Source organism: Danio rerio, chromosome 15 (assembly GCF_052040795.2).
Source record: "Danio rerio strain M-AB ecotype USA chromosome 15, GRCz13ab, whole genome shotgun sequence".
NCBI lineage: Eukaryota > Metazoa > Chordata > Actinopteri > Cypriniformes > Danionidae > Danio > Danio rerio.
The window spans coordinates 30,667,889-30,688,462 of NC_141035.1; the positions used below are offsets into that span (position 1 = coordinate 30,667,889).

The 20,574-nt window shown below is 35.2% G+C and overlaps 2 protein-coding genes across 11 annotated transcripts in view; both read right to left on the reverse strand.

Moving 5' to 3' along the window:
- Positions 1–17,845, reverse strand: part of LOC147833695 (uncharacterized) — a 185,009-nt gene extending 167,164 nt beyond the window's left edge. Inside the window, exon 1 of one of the 3 annotated variants that reach the window (XR_015944989.1) lies at positions 17,546–17,776. Coding sequence is in view for 2 of the 3 variants with exons in the window: in XM_088651210.1 (XP_088507336.1) it covers positions 17,546–17,565 (20 nt within the window). In the remaining variant the exon portion in view is untranslated. Of the gene's footprint in view, positions 1–17,545 lie in introns of all 3 variants that reach the window. The other 2 variants (XM_088651210.1, XM_088651211.1) reach the window with 2 other exon arrangements.
- Positions 17,546–20,574, reverse strand: part of dhrs13a.3 (dehydrogenase/reductase (SDR family) member 13a, duplicate 3) — a 130,073-nt gene continuing 127,044 nt past the window's right edge. For 4 of the 8 annotated variants that reach the window (XR_015508561.1, XR_015508554.1, XR_015508556.1 and 1 more), the window contains one exon: positions 17,546–20,262. The gene's annotated coding sequence lies outside the window, so the exon portion shown is untranslated. The remainder of the gene's footprint in view (positions 20,263–20,574) is intronic. The other 4 variants (XR_015508558.1, XR_015508557.1, XR_015508539.1 and 1 more) reach the window with 1 other exon arrangement.

Here is a 20,574-nt window from a genome sequence, read left to right on the forward strand (position 1 = left end):
TGTTTGTTTGTTTGTTTGTTTGTTTGTTTGTTTTTTACTTTTTTTAAATCAGTGTACACTGTAAAAAAATGCATGCTTCTACACAATTCATTCATGTTGTCCCAACACAAATTTATTAATTTAACACTTTTAACAAATGTATGTGGATTGAACATAAAAAATTAGGTTGTCCCAATAAAATCTCAAGAATTGTGTTGTTTCAGCTTATTTTAAATAAGTAGTTTTGGAATGAGTAGCTTAAATTTTTTGTAAGTGTACGAGAGACACAGGGTTGTCACAGAGGCATGTGTCTCAGTAGCTATACAGTTTTAGAAAAATGTGGTAATTCTTTAGTCTATAGGTCAAAATTCATGAAATGCATTAGGGATGTCCCGATCAGGTTTTTTTGCCCTCTAGTCCGAGTCATTTAATTTTGAGTATCTACAGATACTGAAACCCGATGCAATACTTCTATAATATGTAAAAAAAAAAAAAGAATTAAAAAAAAGCAAAAAAATAGATCTAGGAAGCTCCTTTTTTTTTTGTTTTTTAATTCACCTTAATTTTACAATCAGCAACTCTGCTAATAAACAGAGCACTTATGTGAGGTAGCTTGAACAACCAAGTGAAACAAAAAAAAAATTTATTCTTCACTTTTGGGCTTTAGTGCAACAGTAAATGTTAATAAATCTAAAATAAAAACAAACAGCAACTCAACTTAAAATACCCGCCAGGCAATCCCAAATTTACATATCTCACAGTTTGTTATGCCAATGTTGTCATCATCAACTTCATAATACCTCCAGACTGCAGACATACTCAGCTAAGCTAAGCTTTTAGCTTCAAGCTGCTTCTTTATTCGACTTTGCCAGCATTTACCGATAGCGTCTCTTTATAAAGTCATAAAAAAGGAATTCTGTGCCACCGCATAACTATAGTTGCGTTAAAAATAATAATATATATTCACATTTAAATATATTCGAGTCCTGATCGGGAGGTAACGTCTGATTCTGCTCGAGTCTGAAACTGCATGATCAGGCCCAATTTCCCTAATATTTTCAATTGGCCTATTACCTGCCTATTATTAAGATCTGCTTATTAATAATTATAAAGTATGATCTTACTCTGCATCCTAATCCTACACCCAAAATCTAAACCCAACTTCCTCCTTACTAACTATTAATAAACAGCTACTGTAATTAGTAGTTTTTTGAGCTAGTAATGTTAACTGTCTTGTTAAATTTGTGAATTGTGACCTAAAGTGTTACTCAAAATGTTTTGTTCTTTACTTCAAAATATTTTTATAGTTTAACCAAAAATGGCAAAGTCAAACATTTTGTTTGTTTGTTTACATATTTTGGCATCCGCTGAGAGTTGTGAGTTTCATTATATTAATTTTAAGACCTTTATGTTTATTGTATAAACACGCATTTTATATTTACACTCCAAATAATGTATTCTGCTTGTTCAAACTACTTACTTAAAATAAGCTGAATCAACAATTCTTGAGAATTTTTGAGAACAACTTAATTACTTTATGCTCAATCTACTTAAATTTGTAAAAAAAAAAAAAGAATTATGTTGACTTTATTGATTTGAGTTGGGACAACATGAAGGATGTGGAAGCCAGCATTTTTACAGTTAATGTTGCAACATGGGCTCATTCTGAAAACATAGCCCTATTTGCATTTCTGGAGATCACAAATTATGTAGCCTGAAGTACGTATGATGCCATTCCTTTTCACACTACCAGCTGACCATTTCTTCGTATGAACGGCTTTCCCACTGTTACCAGTTTGCTCACAACATAAGACGGCATACTTAAGACGCAGAGAAGAGTTGACCACGACGACGGGGTTTGACTCCAGCGAACAACAGAAAGCAGGTAAGACAAAAACTGTCGGTTGAGGTTTAGGAAAGTAGGTTGACAGGTAAATCTGAGCTTTTAAAAATACTATTGGTTGGGTTTAGGGAAGGAGGAAGGTAGGTCAGTCGATCGGTCAGTCCGTTAGTTGACAGCGGCCTCTGGTGGATTTACTCAAGAATAGCAGGTGCGAATGGTACCCACGAGAGCAATTTGAGATCTCAAAAAGTGTACACAACAACCTCTGGTGGATTAGCGAAAACAAAAACTGCAAAAAAAAGTACCCCCTGGTACCTCTCTCCAGAAATGCTTATATGGGTACATTTTAAGAATGAGCCTGGGATGTACATTGGATATACTGTATATTATTCAGTGTGGTTTACACATGCAACAGTATGTTTTCAAATGTTTATTTAAGATATTTAACAACTTTTCTACAAATAAACAAACTTAAATGTCATTCCAATTTATTATTGACTTGTCTTTTATGACATTATTTATTTAGAAATGGGTGTTAGTACCTACAGTAGGTGTAATCAAAGCCATTTAGTGTTCTGCACTATAATTTGAATACATGCATGCATGCATACAAACAAACAAACACAAAAAAACAGAAGTTAATATAATATCCAACAGTCACTTCTGTCATTCTCTGTCATTTATGATTGCAGAAAAGCGGAGCGTGGATGGAAAGTAAGGGTCATGGAGAAAGAGGTGGGGTAAAAGGAGGGCGTGAAAGAATGGGGAGAAGAAGAACGGGGGAAGGAGAGACCAAATGGGGAAGGAGGAGAGAGAGAGAAAAAAAGATTGAGAAACAGAAATAGAGGCACTGGAAAAAAAAGAAGGAGAGAGAGAGGGAGAGAGAGAGAGGTTAATAGCACACAGAAGGCTCAGGGCTGATAGAAATGCAGAGCGCGTCTGTGGCCTGGCGCTCGCTGATGGGCTGGAGCTGAGATCTGGCGCATGCTATAAAGGAGCTCATTGAAAATAATTCAGAGTGACGGCTGTGCAGGCCCAGAAACATACAGAGAGAGAGAGAGAGAGAGAAACAGAGAGAGAGAGAGAGAGAGAGAGAGAGAGGGAAAGATGGAGAAAGAAAAATGGTGAAAAGACGGTCTGAGGAGAAGATAAGCTGTGGAAGTTGAGACGCTGGCGGAGAGCTGCATAGACAATGCTGAAAAGCGCAGATGATGGTTTGTCGTGTAAACAGTGAAGGTAAATTGAAATGAAAATAAACAAAATGCAAACATGAAAACAGAAGGGTCTGAAGGAGAGAATCAAAATGTTCCCCTGAAGCTTCAAAAATAACATCTACACCCTGTATACTGACGCTGATGAAATCCAAGGAAACCTGTAGTGGTCCCAGGCAAAGTTCATACAAACATTTAAATTGTCTCTGTATTTTAGCCACAGCAATATTCACTTTTTCAGTGGAATACATAAGGAGGATTTTTGAAGACTCATCGTGCAGCTCTATAATAAGATACAAGTATTTGACTGCATACATACATGATCAATGTTGTAAGAATACAAATAAAAGGTCAGACTTCATTTATCAATTCTCACTATTATTAAACCACTTTTTGTCTAAATAAACTCATAATAAGATTATGCAGAAAATGTACTTTAGAAGTAGGTCTGGGCCGATAAACGATATTATATCAAATTGTGATAAAAGGGATGTCAAAAATGTTGATAAGCTTGACTTTTTCCTCTATATTATTATGAAAGCCAATCACACAGCAAAAATGTGCAACAATGGAAACTCTAAAAGTGTGTTGACATTACAGAATTTTCGGCCACTGACAATTTATCGGCCGAAAATAATTAATGGACCCTCTATTTTTTGTGATTTTGTGAATTAAGTTAATATTTTAATAATAGGCAGATGATAAGCCAGTATTTAATAGCATGAATTGTGGCCTAAAGTGTTATCTCATCAACTAATGTTAACTAACATGAACAAATACTGTAATGTATTGTTCATTGAACTGAACTTAAACTCTGAAAACTGGACTGACAGTGTTTTAATTTCTGATAATATTCTATGTGAAGCTGCTTTGACCTAATCTATATTGTAAAAGCGCTATAGAAATGAAGGTGAATTGAATTGAATTCATTGTTTGTTTGTGTTAGTTAATGCATTGACTAACTGTACTGTAAAGTGTTATCAACACAAATTAACAATAAACAAATGTATTTTTATTAATTCCCGGTACTGGACCATTAACTACAGTAGCACTACTAGCTTAATAAACTACTAATTAGCTGTTTATTAATAGTTAATAAGGTAAAAGTTGAGTTTAGGCATTTGGTAGTTTTAAAGATGCAGAATAAGATACTGTATAACTATGAACAGTTAATATCTTAATAATAGGCAGGTTCCTAGATTAAAGTGTTACCTCATTGACCAATGTTAACTAACATGAACAAATACTGTAATAGATTTATTATTCATTGTTTGTTTGCGTTAGTGAATGCATTGATTAACTGTTCTGTAAAGTGTTACCAAAACAACAATGTGAATAAACAAATAAATAAATAAATAAATAAATAAGCCTTTTTCATAGCTCTTTTCCATCACAGGATTAAATGAACGAACGAATGAACGAACAAATAAACGAATTAACAAATGAACAAATGGATGATATCTAAAATTTGAATTGAAACATTGCCAAACCAATTGTGCACAAACAAATCTGATAACATTTTCTAAAAGCACCATCTTGTATTTAATTCGGATTCAGCCTTTTCACACTGAACAAAGCTTTTTGTGGCTCAGCAGAGGAGTCACAATGTCAGTGCGGCAAGCCTTTTGAAAATTCAGCAGCGGCCCGAATGTGTCGCTAGCACAGAGATATGACAGAAGCCCATCACGCGGTGCAAACCTCTGCCCTCTCCAGCACCACTGTATTAATGTGGACCTGCAGACCTCTATTAAACTGTGCAAAGCTCATTCCAGGCTTGAGGACATCGTTTACGCCGACGTCCACGCTTAAGCACACAAGCGGCCCCAGCGAGAGGCATCGGCGGGTTAATGGGGCTTGTCTGTGCCGGGGTGCCAGGAAAGGGGCAAAGGGGTTTCAAACGGGACAGAGCCATAAAGCACCGCACAACCCGACTCAGACCCCCACCAACAGCCTCTCAATGCCACTACAAACATAAATATGCTACTACAGCCAAAATAACGTTAGCGCATTTTCCATCAGTCAAGGGGCTGAAATTCGGTCCTTACGGCAGGCTGATGTAAATAGGATGGACGTCTGTGTTTTGCTGTATTTACGCCGGCTCTCGCCTGGATGCATGGAGCTCCGAGTTCACAGTGCTGCAATGAGATATTGAACCGTGCAGAGCGTCGCATTGTGATTTATAGGACGCTCTCGCTGAGACCACCAGATCCAGGGGAGCGTATTTCACTGACAGACAGATGGAGGGAAAATTCATCAAGTATTTCTGGTGGACCTAGGTAGACTTTTAACACTCAAATTAAAGTCGTTCATACTGTACAACTGCAGGAAAATGATAACAATCAAAGGTTACACTTTACAATAAGGTTTCATGTGTTTACCAACACGAAGATTGAGCTGTGAAGCATTTATTAATCATAACTCAATATTTGTTAGCAAATTATTATATATTATTAAAAATTACTATATATTATTATAATAATAATTATATTATATTATATTATATTATATTATATTATATTATATTATATTATATTATATTATATTATATTATATTATATTATTACAAATTTGTGCAAATGGCGAGTTAACATAAACAGTGAACAACTTATTTTCATTAATGTTAACAACGATGACTAACTACTGTAAGAAATGTATTGTTCACTCTTTGTTTATATTAGTAAATACTAGGGATGAAACAATATTGTAAATTGTATACAATATTGTATTTTTCGAGTCTTTTCATTAGTTTTGTTTTCCTGTAAATTACTCAATAAATACTGTACCATGCCATTCATACCGAGGTATTACAGTACTGTGAAATTCTGATACCGTTACATCCCTAGTAAATACATTAACTTACTTTTAATACTAGCTTATTGTAAAGTTTTAACCAATCAAGTAAACGTTTATAAGGTAAATAGAAAGAATAGGGTAAAAAATAAATAAACGATTAAGTTATGACAATAGCTGCCTATTTGATTGATTACTCTATATTAAGAATTGCAAATGTTTTGAGTATTACAAATAATAAATGAGGTGTTATTTAAGAAATGTGCACCAGTTTGCATGCCTTTCTATGTTCAAATTTATTGTTTCTTTTGAATTTTTATATTGACATTCATTAATTAATTTATTTTATTTTCGGCTTTATTATTCTGGGTTCGCCACAGCGGAATGAACCACCAACTTATCCAGCATATGTTTTACACAGCGGATGCCCTTCCAGCTGCAACCTATCACTGAGAAATTTTATGTTGATATATTAGGTTCAAATTAGGTCTGCATGATAATGGTAAAATCTGACATTGCAATATTTCGTTTTTTTGCAAAATATTGTGATATGAATACAATTAATTTCACAAGTTGGCTTGAATAGCTCTATTTGAATGGAAAATTGCTCATTTAGATTGATTGGGTTGATTTTTTTAGGGTGTGTGCATGTACAAAACAATTTTAAGAAAAAATAAACACAACAGAGAAAAAAAACTGTAAAATAAAGAAAGAAAAAAGGGTAAAAAAAAAAAAAGACAAAAGTTTTTCATTTATTTTTTTTTTCTTGGACAGTCAAACAGTATTCAGGTACAGAATAATGACATTAAAAAACACTGTATAGGCTTTATTATATTAATATTTCAGTAAATGTTTCCTTTGTTAAAGTTAAAAATGTTGTGCATTATTGTCCCTGAATGCTTTTAATTGTCTTGAAATCATTCATTTAGATTGATTGGGTCGATTTTGTAAGAGTGTGAATCATGTATAAACGATTTAAGCAAAAATAAATACAACAAAGCCAAGAAAAAAAGAAAAAAAAAAACTTAAAAAAAAAAAAAACTTAAATTTTTTTTACAGTATTCAGGTACAGAAATTGAATCATGATGTTTTAAATAACACTGTATGTTCTTCATTGTATTAATTGAGTAATGTATATTTTGTTAAAGTTACAAATTTTGTACGTTATAGTCCCTGAATGCTTTTAACTCTCTTTAAAAAGCCTTTATAACATACAAATAATTAAGTTTCACTTTGTTATAATTTAAACATTAATATGACTCTACAAATCTCATATATTCTCAATTGTCAACTATAAACCACTAAACATTGCATATCCTGTGATGTGACTATTGTGGACACACAATGCGATATCGATGCCGAAACAATATATTTTGCAGCCCCAATTCAAATGTTTTTACAGATTCATCGAATTTGTCTGGAAAAAGAAAAATGTAATAATAATTTAACATATTATGTATGCCATATATTGATGAACAAATCGAAAAACCTTCAATACATAGATATAAATAAAAGTGTAAAGCGTGTCTTATGTAATTGCTTTTGAGGTTTACAGCATGACAAAAAAAATGCATTATAATTAAAATTTAATTCCCAGTAATAGAAGGCAGCTGGAAGGGCATCCTCTGCATGAAACATATGCTGGATAAGTTGGCGGTTCATTCCGCTGTGGCGAACCCTGATTAATAAATGGACTAAGCTGAAAAGAAAATGAATAAATGAATTTAAATTTCCAACACAAAATGATAAAGTGCTAGAGAAGAAATTTAAAAATGGGATGTTTTCTTTACATCAGGCTCTACAAAAGTCTTTAGGCTGGCTAAAATCTCAAAACTGACAGGTGTCCCCCCTCCCCCCTCCCCCAGTGTCTCGCCTTTAGAAATAACTAAATAAATGTCAATTATGCCTGAAAATAACGCTATCTGGGTCCAGAATCAAATCAGAAGCGACCGCTTCTCTATAGCTGATCAATTTAGCGTACCTTCGAACATAAACAGTAAACATCGACAAAGTCATTTTCTGGCATATTAATGTTTACATCCAATCAGTAGAATGTAGGGCAGCCTAATTAACTCAAACAGACGGTGGAATGTGCAGAAAATGAGAAGTTCACCTAGAGACCGCAGACAATTGATCACTTCAGACCCTCTTCACTCAATTGTTTCTTGACAGCACTTCAGAGCGGCTGAATTAGCAGAGCTACATATGGTGATTAAAAAGCTGTTTCTCCCATCAAAAAGCACAGCGTCCTAATTGTCAGAAAATGGAAGAGGTCTACACTAATGGTTATATTATATGCTGCATCACTAGGGTGCTTTAGTGGGTTTTCAGAGCGGTCAGAAACAACAACAAAACTGGTTACAATACGGAAAGCTTGTGGAAAAACTTTTGCTTCTCAGTCTATAAACAAGAGACTGCTGTTTTGGTATGGATACATTTGTTTTGTTTAGTTTGTTTCATTTCTTTTTTCATTATTTCACTTTTTAATGTATGCTACAGTGGGCCGAGTGTTTAGCACTTTCACCTTACAGCAAGAAGGTTGCCGGTTTGAGTCCCGGCTGGTCCAGTTGGCGTTTCTGTGTGGAGTTTGCATGTTCTCCCCGTGTTGGCGAGGGTTTCCTCTGGGTATAGTTGAATTGAATAAGCTAAATTGACCTAAGTGTATGTGTGTGAATGCGAGAGTGTATGGTATTTCCCAGTACTGGGTTGCGGCTGGAAGGGCTTTCGCTGCATAAAAAAAATATGCTGAAAAAGTTGGAGGTTCATTCCGTTGTGGCGACCTGGGGTTGATATATTGATTTGTGAGTCCTAAGCAATTCCAGCCAAGGGTCCCAACAGTCCTAAAATGCACCTTTTGTTCTTTTATCTATTTTTTTATCCTGGTGTTTTTTTCCTTTCTCTTTTTCTATGTTTTATCTTAATGCAAGCTCTACTCTTTAAATGATTTGTTTCCTTAAAATTAATTCACAACAAAAAATAATAAATCATTTTTGAACTAAATATTTACCTGATTTGACTGTTGGACTGCTTCATGATAAGGTGTGGGGAACAAATTTGGGTAGATATAAAGTTTAAATTGTATTTGTTAGACACCATACAAAACATGATAGAAAAATGATGATATATATCATTTATAGGTATAATTTATACTTTAAGGCATTTATTGGGAGCCCCCAGATTTCCTGGGGCCCTAAGCGGCTGCCTACCTCGTTTATTGGTTAAATGCGTCGCTGGTGGAGACCCCTGATAAAAATAAATAAATAAATAATTAAATATAGGGACTAAGTCGAAGGAAAATGAATGAATGAATGTATGCTAGTTTGTTTCAAATCCTTCATTATATATTTAAAAAACAAATAAAAAATATAATAAAGAGGTCATTTAAACACCCAAAACAATCAACCAATCAACAAAAAAATGCTTTAATAAAAATGTATCTTAAAATTATTATAATAGCTTGATTTATTTTATTATAAGTACAATTTAATTGAATCAACATACTTTTAGTAAAATAAATAATTCTGTTAGCAAGTATATAAATTAATTAAATCAATTCAAATTTATAAACAATCATTAGAATTTTAACAACATTATACATTTATAACTAAACATTGAATATGCAAAGGCGGAAAAACCTAAACATTTATTTAGTCTATTAAAAATTAAGCTTTTTTAAAATTTTTATTTTATTTATGGTGGTTCATTCCGCTGTGGCAACCAAAGATTAATAAAGGGACTAAGCCGAAAATAAAATTAATGAATTAATTAATTTGCTTACAAATGTATTTATCTATTAACTTATTAAATGATTTACTGTCTGTTTATTTTGTCTAATTTAATGTTTATTGACACATTTGTTTGTTAAAGTAATGTTTGCTTTCTTTTTCAACGTTTGTATGTTTTGTAAATATTAAATTAACATTTTTTCTACAGTGTATTTGTAAATACTCAATTAAATAGACTTTTAACAACCGTATAGATTGGCCAAGCCTCTGACTCTACGACGTCAAAACAAACAAACAATTATGACAATCTGATGCTCACAAACATTTTTTATTCAGGGGTTGCCACAGCGGAATGAACCACCAACTTATCCAGCATATGTTTTACGCAGTGCATGCCCTTCCAGCTGCAACCAAACACCAGGAAACACCCATACACTCTTGTATTCACACACATACACTACGGCCAATTTAGCTATTCAATTCACCTATACCCCATGTCTTTGGATTGTGGGGGAAACCGGAGCACCCGGAGGAAACGCCATAAAAATGCCAACTGACCCAGCCAGGGCTTGAACCAGCGACCTTCTTGCTGTGAGGCAATTGTGTTACCCACTGCGCCACCGTGAGGCCCTCTACAAACCACTCAATTACTTATCGTTTACTTACTCAATTACTTATTATCTAACTAATCAATATTGGGAAAATGAATCAATTTACAGAACTCATCCTGAAGTTATTATAAGCTATGACGTATTTTAATCTGTCAAACACAAAATCATGTTCATTTTTGTGTGTGTGGGAGTGTTTTCTTTATCCATATGAAAGTCAATGGGGTCCAAAACAATATTCCAACGAGTTATTTAAAACATCCTGTATTATGCAAAGCAAGAGAAGCAATGTTGGTTTTAAACGACATGAGCGTAAGTAAATTAATTTAATTTTGGGGTTAACTATTCTTTTACTTTTTCATTTTACCTGAGCTACATTAGTGCTTGTCATGCTGCTGTAAAGACTGCAAAGCCTTTTTTCTTCTGCAGTCCAAACACAACAAGATGCAAAGCTGATGTGTTGGACCACCACATTTACAGGGCATTCCCCTCCCTCTTTCTCTCTCTCTCTCTCCTTTTACTAAACTAGCCTTGCTCCTCACTTCCCTCCCAGCCTATGAAAAATCAGCAAATAAAAAGTTACATTAACCCCAAGCCGACCTTTCCCACGTAATACACTGCTGCATGATGGGCTGGTGGGGGAGCTTCATCGAAAAGCTGTCACTCTCCAGTATCCCAAGCACTGCCTGGGGAACATTTACCGGATAATTAATATATTAAATGCATGAAAAATAGTTACACAGGGGCCTCTAGTCAGCTCTTCCCCAGCACAAGGGGAAGAGGGATACAGCCTGTGAACCATCAATATACAAGCATCCCCCTTGAATGGCCCATCATAAAAACTGCTCATAATTTAATGGCTTCATTCACAGCCCTCGCTGTAAAGGAAGGCCATATTTCCTCGTAATTCACTGGATCTCTTCTGGCTTTTATGATTTGGCAGTTTTAAGCTGCCGCCCGCTGCAATTATAAGGTGGTCTTCACTTTTGTGTGAAGGACACGCAGGGGTCAGCAGGCGGCACCGTGACTAAACAGGACGCTCTAACTCAAGACGGGATTACAAAATATATACAGCTAACAACAACAGCACCGAGCTGATTTTCTTTTTTACTTTTTGCAGGCACTTCTAGACAGCCGACAATGTTTCTGTTGGCGGTGGCTAAATGAAGGTATTCTGGTTTAGGACACGGACTTTGGGATCTTGCTCAATGCCTTTGCTGCTTACAATCAGATGTTATCAAAATCAATTGCGGAGCAGAAAATTAGAATGGAGAGAATGATCTCCACCCTCTTGTGTGTGAGAAAGAGAGAGAGAGTGGGGGGGGGGTGGAGGAATGGTTATGAACAAGAGTGAATAGTTGTTTACTGGAATTTGTACCTGCTGAAAATAGTCACCCTGAAATTTGTTTAACACAGGAATCCAGCATGACACCCTCAAACTGCATTTGTGCTTTCACTGTTAGAACTAAATATCATATTCGGTGTGTGAAAATCTGGTAATAAACACATAAACAATGGATGTTTAGCAGTTATACATTTATTCAGTTATAGTTATTTTAGCATTTGTTTGTTTGTTTATTCAATTACTTTTAATAAACAATGATGTTTTTGTTTGTTAGCTTGTCATTAATTCCATCTTCGTTTTGCTTGACTGTTTGCTATACTTTTTTGTTATATACTTGTTCGCCCAGTGCTGAGTTGTGGGTGGAAGGGTATTCGCTGTGCAAAACATTTGCTGGATAAGCTGGTGGTCATTCCGCTGTTGCAACCCTTAATGAGTAAGTGGACTAAGCCAAAGCAAAATGAATGAATGAATGTTTTTTGTTTCGTTACATTGTTTGTTTTTGTTTTATTTCAATTGATTATGTATTTGTTTGAAAGTCGTTTGGGTCCCACTTTATATTAAGTAAAATAAACTACAATAAATTTAAATCAAAATATAAATACAATGTACTTACTGCGTACATAATGTATGGCAGAACACTTCTGGTGCTCCTGAAGTTGTAAACGGGTAGCGTTAGAGACAGGTTTTGTGCTGTCGGTAGGTTCAAGGGTGGGAATAATGTGTAATGGATGGTCAAAAGTATAATTATGCATGTAATTACAGAAATTAATTACAGATGTAATAACATAAAGGTATTTATTCAGGATTCTGTAAAATGTAATAGCATTTATTTACACAATAAGGCCCAATCCCAATTTTATTTTTGTACCCCTAACCCTTCCCTTTCCCTTTGGCCCTTAAAACTGAGTGGAAGGGGAAGGGCTTCAAAATTTACCCCTAAGAACTGGGACAGCACTACAGCACCTGCACACGTCATCATATTGTATGTCATTGCGTATTCTTGCTTCATATGAGATCAGAAGATGGCAACTGCTGTAGTTATCCCAGTTGTGTTATTTTTTGGTACTTATTTTCAGGAAATCACTGAAGGCATATATTATGTTATCATAATGATATAACGCGGCAACAAGATTATATGTGACCATATTCATTTATGTAAACATTATAGCAGACACTGTAAAAAGCTCATTCCCATCCACTAGACTTTTCTGACAGAGTATTCAAGTGTCAGATTATTGTGGGACTGCTATACAGGAGTTATGATTATGGATTATATAGTGAATTTTAGATTTATTTATTTTTTAAGCATGAAGATAAAACAAAAATGCCGTTATGAATATATTAAAACATTTGCTTGTTTGTTGTAAAAAATCATAATATTAACAAAAAAATACTAATTTCTGGGTCTCCTTACTTCCGGGTTCAGCAATCCTGCCGTTGTGGCTGGTGTATTCCAGGAAATTTTCTTACCCTTTGGTTTCAAATGAGTTCCTAAAAAATCTTCGTTCGAAGCGGTACCTACGCCTTCAAGCTAAAGAGAATTGGGACACCCCTACCCCTTCACAGGAATCAATTTAGGTACTTGTTTTTACTTCAATTTGTTTGATTGTCTACTGGCTAGTCATATTGTTAGTTTGATTCTGTTTTTGTTAGTTGTTATCGTTGTTATTGTTTGGTCACACTTTATTTTGATGGTCCGTTTGTTGAATTTCAGTTACACTGCATCTACATGCCAACTTATTCACATTAGATTATTAGTATACTGTTAGGTTGGGGTTAGGGTTGGGGTTGAGGTTAGGGTTAGTGTAAGTTGACATGAACTTGCAAAGTTTCTTATAGTCAGTTAAATGTCTGTTTAGCAGCAGTATCAACAGATATTAAGCAGACAGTCAGACACTCAAATGGACCATCAAAATAAAGGGTTACATTTTTTTATTTGTTAAGATTATGGCTTTTGTTTAAATCCAGTTGATGTGTACATATTTGTTAGATTTTTGTTTTTGTTTGATGTTTTATTTTAATTAGATTTTATATTTGTTTGTTAGGTTCTTTTGTTATCTTTTTTGTTTGTTTACACGTTTCATATTTTCAAATGCACAATTTGCCTTTAACAACAGCTGTTTTCTTTGTTTGATTTTGACTATAAGATCTATGATAGAGATACTCTGTTTGCAAAAAAAATAATAAATGAAGGCAAAATAAATAATAACATATAAACAATAAGGGTGAGGGGAAAAAAAACAAGTTTACTAGCTTCATTTCTCCTGTAGTCTATAATTAAACTGCTCTCTGCTATTTTCATGGGACATTAAGTTGAGTCACGTGATCATTATTATCGTCATCCAGACACAGATGAACAAACACATGGAAATGCATGCTGGCAGACATGTGCTCATAGACATAATAAAAGACTAGGGTGTACAATACACACACTCTCATAATCTGTCCCTCACTCTCTTTCTCCTCCTCTATTATTCCCTACCCTCTCCTGGAGTCTCTCTCTTTCTCTCTCTCCACCATACAAACCTATAAGACAAACGACTATGCACTAAGATGAGAGATGGTATTACATTTTTGCAGAGCACCTGCCATAACGTAGTGATTTAAAAAACACTGAGAGCAACAACACAGGTGCAAAAAAAAAATTGTTATGAGAGAATATAAAAACATGGAGCAGCAAGAACGCATTGTGCCGTTTGCTCAAAGAAAGCCAGCACATCTTTCCCTCTGAGGATGCATGAAAGACTCCAAACCTCAACAATGCTCTTTCCCATACGTAATCTTGTCTGCGCCTATCCGTTACCAAGAAACATCCCCCCGAGACCCTGCCGTTATTAATAGTCTTATTCATTAAATATTACTCTTTGTGAAAAGGGTAGCATAATACTGGCCTGGAGACAGGAGCCCAGATCCGGGGGTAAGCTGAATTAATTTTACGGAGCAAACGCCCCGGTTTTGCAAATGACATTCTGTAGCGTTAACATTTTAAATGTGACACAAACGCCGCTCAACACATTTAACCTAAATGTATAGAGTGGTTCAGGTGTGCCGCTGTGAGGAGTGATCACCAAAACAAAGGTCAGTCCTGTGCGACGACTGGCCTGATCACATTCACAAAGCTGTCAATCTCCATGAATGTGATTTATCTTCGATAACACTGTATAGGCATTCCTGGGGTCCAGCTATAAAATGAGTGATAAATAGAAATAAATAAGCAAACATGTTTGATACAATTGAATTTGTCTCTGTAAATAGGAAAACAAATGTTGACAATGTACATGGAGCTTTGTCATGTTCACTTTGTTAATGTTTCATTCAATTTTGTAATACAGCAGTCATACCATTATTGTTGTTTGTTGTTGTTGTGTGATTTCTTATCATACTGATGTTGGATTTGTTTTTGTTTGTTTTATTGTTTGTTTGTTTCTTTGTTTTGTTTGATTATGTACATTTTGTTAGATGTTGTTTTTTGGGATCTTTTGTTTATTAGACCGTTGTTTGTTTTGTCTTGTTTGATTGTATACTTTTTAGACTGTTGTTGTTGGTGGGGGTTTTATTAATTTTGTTTGATTATTTACTTCTTAGACTATTTAATTTTTGGTGTTTGTTTTAGACTTTTAGTCTTGTTTGATTTGTACTTCTTGAATTGTCGTTCTTTTTTATTTAGTTTTATTATTTGTTAGACTATTTTATTTCTGATCTTTTGTTTATTAGTGTCTTGTTTGTTTTGTCTTGTTTAGCTGCATACCCTTTAAACTGTTGTTTTTATTTGTTTAATTGATTATTTACTTGTTGGACTACTTATTCATTCATTCATTCATTTTATTGTCGGCTTAGTCCCTTTATTAATCCATGGTCGCCACAGTGGAATGAACCACCAACTTATCCAGCACGTTTTTACGCAGCGGATACCCTTCCAGCCACAACCCATCTCTGGGAAACATCCACACACACACACACACACTTACACATACACACACACACACACTCATACACAACGGACAATTTAGCCAACCCAATTCACCTGTACCGCATGTCTTTGGACTGTGGGGAAAACCGGAGCACCCGGAGGAAACCCACACAAACGCAGGGAGAACATGCAAACTCCACACAGAAATGCCAACTGAGCTAAGGTTTAACACCAGCGACCCAGCGACCTTCTTGCTGTGAGGCACTACCTACTGCGCCACTGCTTCGCCCTGGACTACTTACTTTCAGATTTTTTGTTTGTTAAACTGTTTGATTTGTATTGTTTCGTTTAATTACATACTTATACTGTTGATTTTTTGTTGTTTTTATTTGTTTCGTTTTATTATTTGCTTGTTAGACGACTTAATTTATGATGTTTAGTTTGTTATACATGTTTTGTATTGGTTCATTTAATTACATACTTAGATTGTTTTTGTGTTGGTTGTTTTTATTAGTTTTGTTTGATTATTTACTCTTTAGACTACATAGTTTCTGGTTTTTTTTATTAGACTGTTGTTTTTTTTTTTTTTTTTTTTGTCTTGTTTGATAGTGTACTTCTTGGACGGCTGTTGTTGTTTTTATTTATTTTGTTTATTTATTTATTTGTTAGACTACATAATATCTGGTTTTGTTTATTAGACTGTTGTTTGTTTTGTCTTGTTTGATTGTGCACCTTTTAGACTGTTGTTGTTGTTGATGTTGTTTTTATTTGTTTTGTTTAATTATTTACTTGTTTTACTACTTAACCTTTGATGATTTGTTTGTTAGACTGTTTGGTTTGTATTGTTTCATTTGATTAAGTAATTCTTAGACTGTTGTTGTTTTTATTAATTTGTTTCATTATTAACTTGTTAGACTATTTTATTTCTGATCTTTTGTTCATTAGACCGTTGTTTGTTTTGTCATTTTTGATTGTATACTTTTTAGATTGTTGTTGTTGTTGTTGTTTTTATTAGTTTTGGTTGATTATTTACTTGTTAGACTATTAAATTTTTGATGTTTTGTTTGTTAGATTCTTTGTTTGGTATTGCTTTATTTGACTAGTACTTTTTAAACTGTTGTTTTTGTTGTATGATACATTTTTTGATTGTGTGCTTGTTTGTTAGACTGTTATCTTCTTTTTCTTTGTTTTGTTTCATTTATATCTTTGCTTGTTAGAAGTGTATTTAAATATAATGTCACAATTTGACCATTTATAGTTTGACCACTTACAGAGGTTACCGTTTTCTGCATTTATTATACAACTATAGGTAGCTGTTTTGATTGAAAGGTTTATTTGTGTTTTATTTGATAAACTATTGGCTATATGTCTTTAAAATTTCTAACAAGACGATAAATATGTATACATCAATTTTATTTTGCATTTATATTTTAAACATTTTCTATGCTAAATACAAATAAATAATTTGATAAATAATTAGTGAAATGTTTTATTTGACACACATTTGTTTAACATTAATAAACAATAAACATTCTTAAGTATCCCATTAACATTTTCTAGTGAATCCTGTTATGTGGAATTTAACATATTTCAAGAGCACACCAATTAAACCAGCAACAGACATACATTTTCCCTTTGCAACATTATCTCTTCAAAATATACTTACCTCTTCTATCACCTGCCGAGAGTGTAACAATAATGAAAAACAAATGGCAAACTGAGCCTATATGTGCTTGGACAGCAGCACATAATAACCCTATAATTAAAATGGGCTTTTAATCAGAACTAAAGGGGAATATTTATTTGTTTCTGTTTATGCTTTAAATGGCATGGCTAATGTACTCAAGCCTAATGTCATTTCAGGCAGGGACGGATTCGCTCCATCACCATTCCACCCTCATCAGCACCCTGACATAAAGCAGGAGGAAACGACAAAAGAAAAAAAAAGTGAACAGCCATGTTCGTGTCGTAGCCAAACTGGTGTGCTAACATTGTGCGTGTACAATACACAGTATAGGTGATCCTGGAGAGCTTGCAATAAGCAGACCTAATCCTGTTGAGTAAGAATGGGCACAGGGAGCCATGCCAGGATGCAAAGAGCTCAGTCTGCCGAGTACACAAGGGAATTACTCACCATGCCAGGGTGGTCCTCATTGAGCGTCTTCTGCTGCCAAACGGGCACCGGTGTTAGGCTGGCACGCCTACATCGACAACCTCTCCTTCCTCCCCCCTGCTCGCCCAGTGCCCGCCAAGGCCAATTTCCCAGCTAGGACTTGGAATTGAGGGATTTTCTCAAATTACTACATTAGAATAGAGTTGCAAATTGACTGCGTGTCTCGTTTTTTGTTTGTTTTATCTCTTCTCTGGCTTCACGAAGCTTCCTATCCTCTTATGACGAAGCCACGAAGGGCATTACCGGGCATATTCGTCCCTCTATTTTGGCAGGCTGTGGAAGCGGTTCGGTGCCAGCGTGCGCTGTTCCCTTTTGTCATCTTCTGTCAGGTGGCACCAAAGCACAATAATGAAAAGGCCGGAGAAGCTGTTGAACCTCAATCACAGAATTAGCACAACATTATGAGGGAGCTGTAGCCGATATGACATTTCCACTCTGAGAGACAGCTCCTCATTGTTCCTCAAAGTGTATGTGTCACTCTAATACCCTTAACTCTAGACTAGACTAGGAGCTCAGTGTCATACACAGACCCTTTCAATACAGTGTAGTGCGGCACTGACTTAATGTCAAGCCTCCGTGAGCCCTGTAAAGATTTTCTTAAGTCATTACGAGAGTGTCACCAGTTAATGAGATGACGGAGATTACGGTGATCGAGAGAAGGAGCACAAAAGATATCATTATGAACCCCCTCCCCACTTTTACTCAAAGTTTCCATTTTTCTCCACTGCGGGCTCCTTTCAGCCGATTGAATATTAGCTGTTTAATCAGCTCAGCCGCAGGTTAGGGGAACTAAGCGGTGGAACAGCCTCCCCTGCGCCCGCTCGGCCGCTGCTCTGCTATTAGGACGTGGGCAGGAGAAGGAGGTCCTTGGGGGGTCGTAAGCAGAAGCGCCTGTCCCCCGCAGCCCCATTAAATCATTACTTTCCTTCCCTGCCCGGCCTTTATGAGCTGTGTCCTAATGGCCTAACAGACAGGGTGAGGCGGCCTGCCATCGCAACTGCCGAGCAAGCACAGGTGCCTTTCCGCATCGCGCCAGGTTCGCACTATGGTTCAGGGGATCTCGCAGTGTGGGGAGGATTTGTTTCTGTCTCACTCTTCCAGCCTTTGCGCCTCCAGACAAAATGTCATGGCACTTGCTCTAAGATGCTTTGGCAAGCTGGCTAGGAAAGCTACATGTACAAACCCTTTAGTTTGTCGTCGTACATGGGGGCTTTTTTATTAGATCTGCAAGGCTGAAATTACATCATGTCACAAAATTTGTAAGCAAATCATTAAGGACCATATGCCAGTGAAACTAAGCTGATAGGATAAGACCTATGCCTGAAATAAATGGGCCTTGTTGAATAGAATCTCGTCCATGTGCCAGGCAGAAAATAGCTAAATTCATCACTTGGAAAATAAAACTTAAACTTCATTTAAAATCGTTGGCAATCCAGTTTAAAAGCTACAAGATACCTCGTAATTTAAGTAAAGGTAGTAGTGGTGCATAGGATTAATCCATATGAACTTGGGACGCACAATGCAACAGCAGCCATGTAAAATATCATTGTCATTGGCCTGATAATAAAATTACTTTGCCAATATGTTGAAGACGATTAATGATGTATTTTTCCACTGGTTAATCCACATTTGATGTGTGCTGTTAGCCATAAGGGCTGTGATAGAGGACATCAGAATTGCAATTTTCTTCAATTTTGCAGAAAAAAAAAAAAAGATCTAGATTAAGGGGTCGCCAAACTTTTACATATGAAGGGCCAAAATCCAAACTTCATTGAGGGCTGTGGGCGAAGGCAAATATAGCAAATATATTTCCTAATATTTAAAACTAGAAAACATTGCTTTATATTAACTAATGCAGTGTAATTAAAAATATATATATGGATATAATGAATGTATTACAGTAAAAATGTCGAATGCAATGCTGAAAACACAAGTAGAAATTTTGCATTGATTTTACATACAATAACCAGTTTCAAGGTATACTGTGGTTAGGAAAAGTAAAGGTTTTAAAACCCCCAAAGTTTTCCGTAATACCGTTCTTAAGGTATAGATTTATTTATTTTTTTATGTTTTTTACAACTATTTTATTTAGTTTTTTAGGGCAACAGTACATCTAATAGAAAAGGAAACTCCACATCAAAAACAACTCATTCAAAACATGTTAAATGTTACATTGTGTTCAATGGTGGGGAAAAGTTGTTGTTTTTTACCCAGACATTCAAAAAGAACAACTTTTGGAGCAGTAATCATACTGTCCATGAAAGCGTGATATTTTTATTCAAGATTATCCTACCATCAGAATCTTATACTGGACCATGTCTATTTACAACATTTAATTGGAATGTTTAATTTCAGCTTGCTTTTTTGTAGCTAAACTCCATACTAAAATAAACAAACAAGACAGGTTACATTAAATTCAAAATGACGATCTCTGTTAAAAGCAATCTCTCCAATGCTTCCCATCATTCTCCTTATTTCTCAGTTGGAATGGTGGGCCAAATCAAAGGTTACCATGGGCCAACTTTGGCCCATAGGCCTTAGTTTGGACATCTGATCTAGACCCTTCCTTGCAGTTTCTTTTCTTTTAGCTTGCTGCAGTTAAATGAATAGTTCACCCAAAAATGAAAATTCTGTTTACTCACCCTTTACTTGTTTCATACCAGTTTGAGTGTTTCCTTCTGTTGAACACAAAAGAAGATATTTTGAATGTTTGAATGTTGTAAACCTGTAACTGTTACCTTACATAGTATTTGCTTTTTCCTATTATAAAGTCAATGGTAACAGGTTTTTAATATTCTTCAGTATATTTTCATTTGTACGAAAAAGACAAATAACATCTCAAACTGGTATGGAACAAGTAAAGAGTAAATACAAAAATCAGCTGTCCATTTTATTTGTTTGCCTATTTTTTTTTGTAATCAAGCATCAAAAGGATTTATTTTCCAAAATATCGGCTATAGGCTTACAAATAGTTAACAAAAGAGTTATCC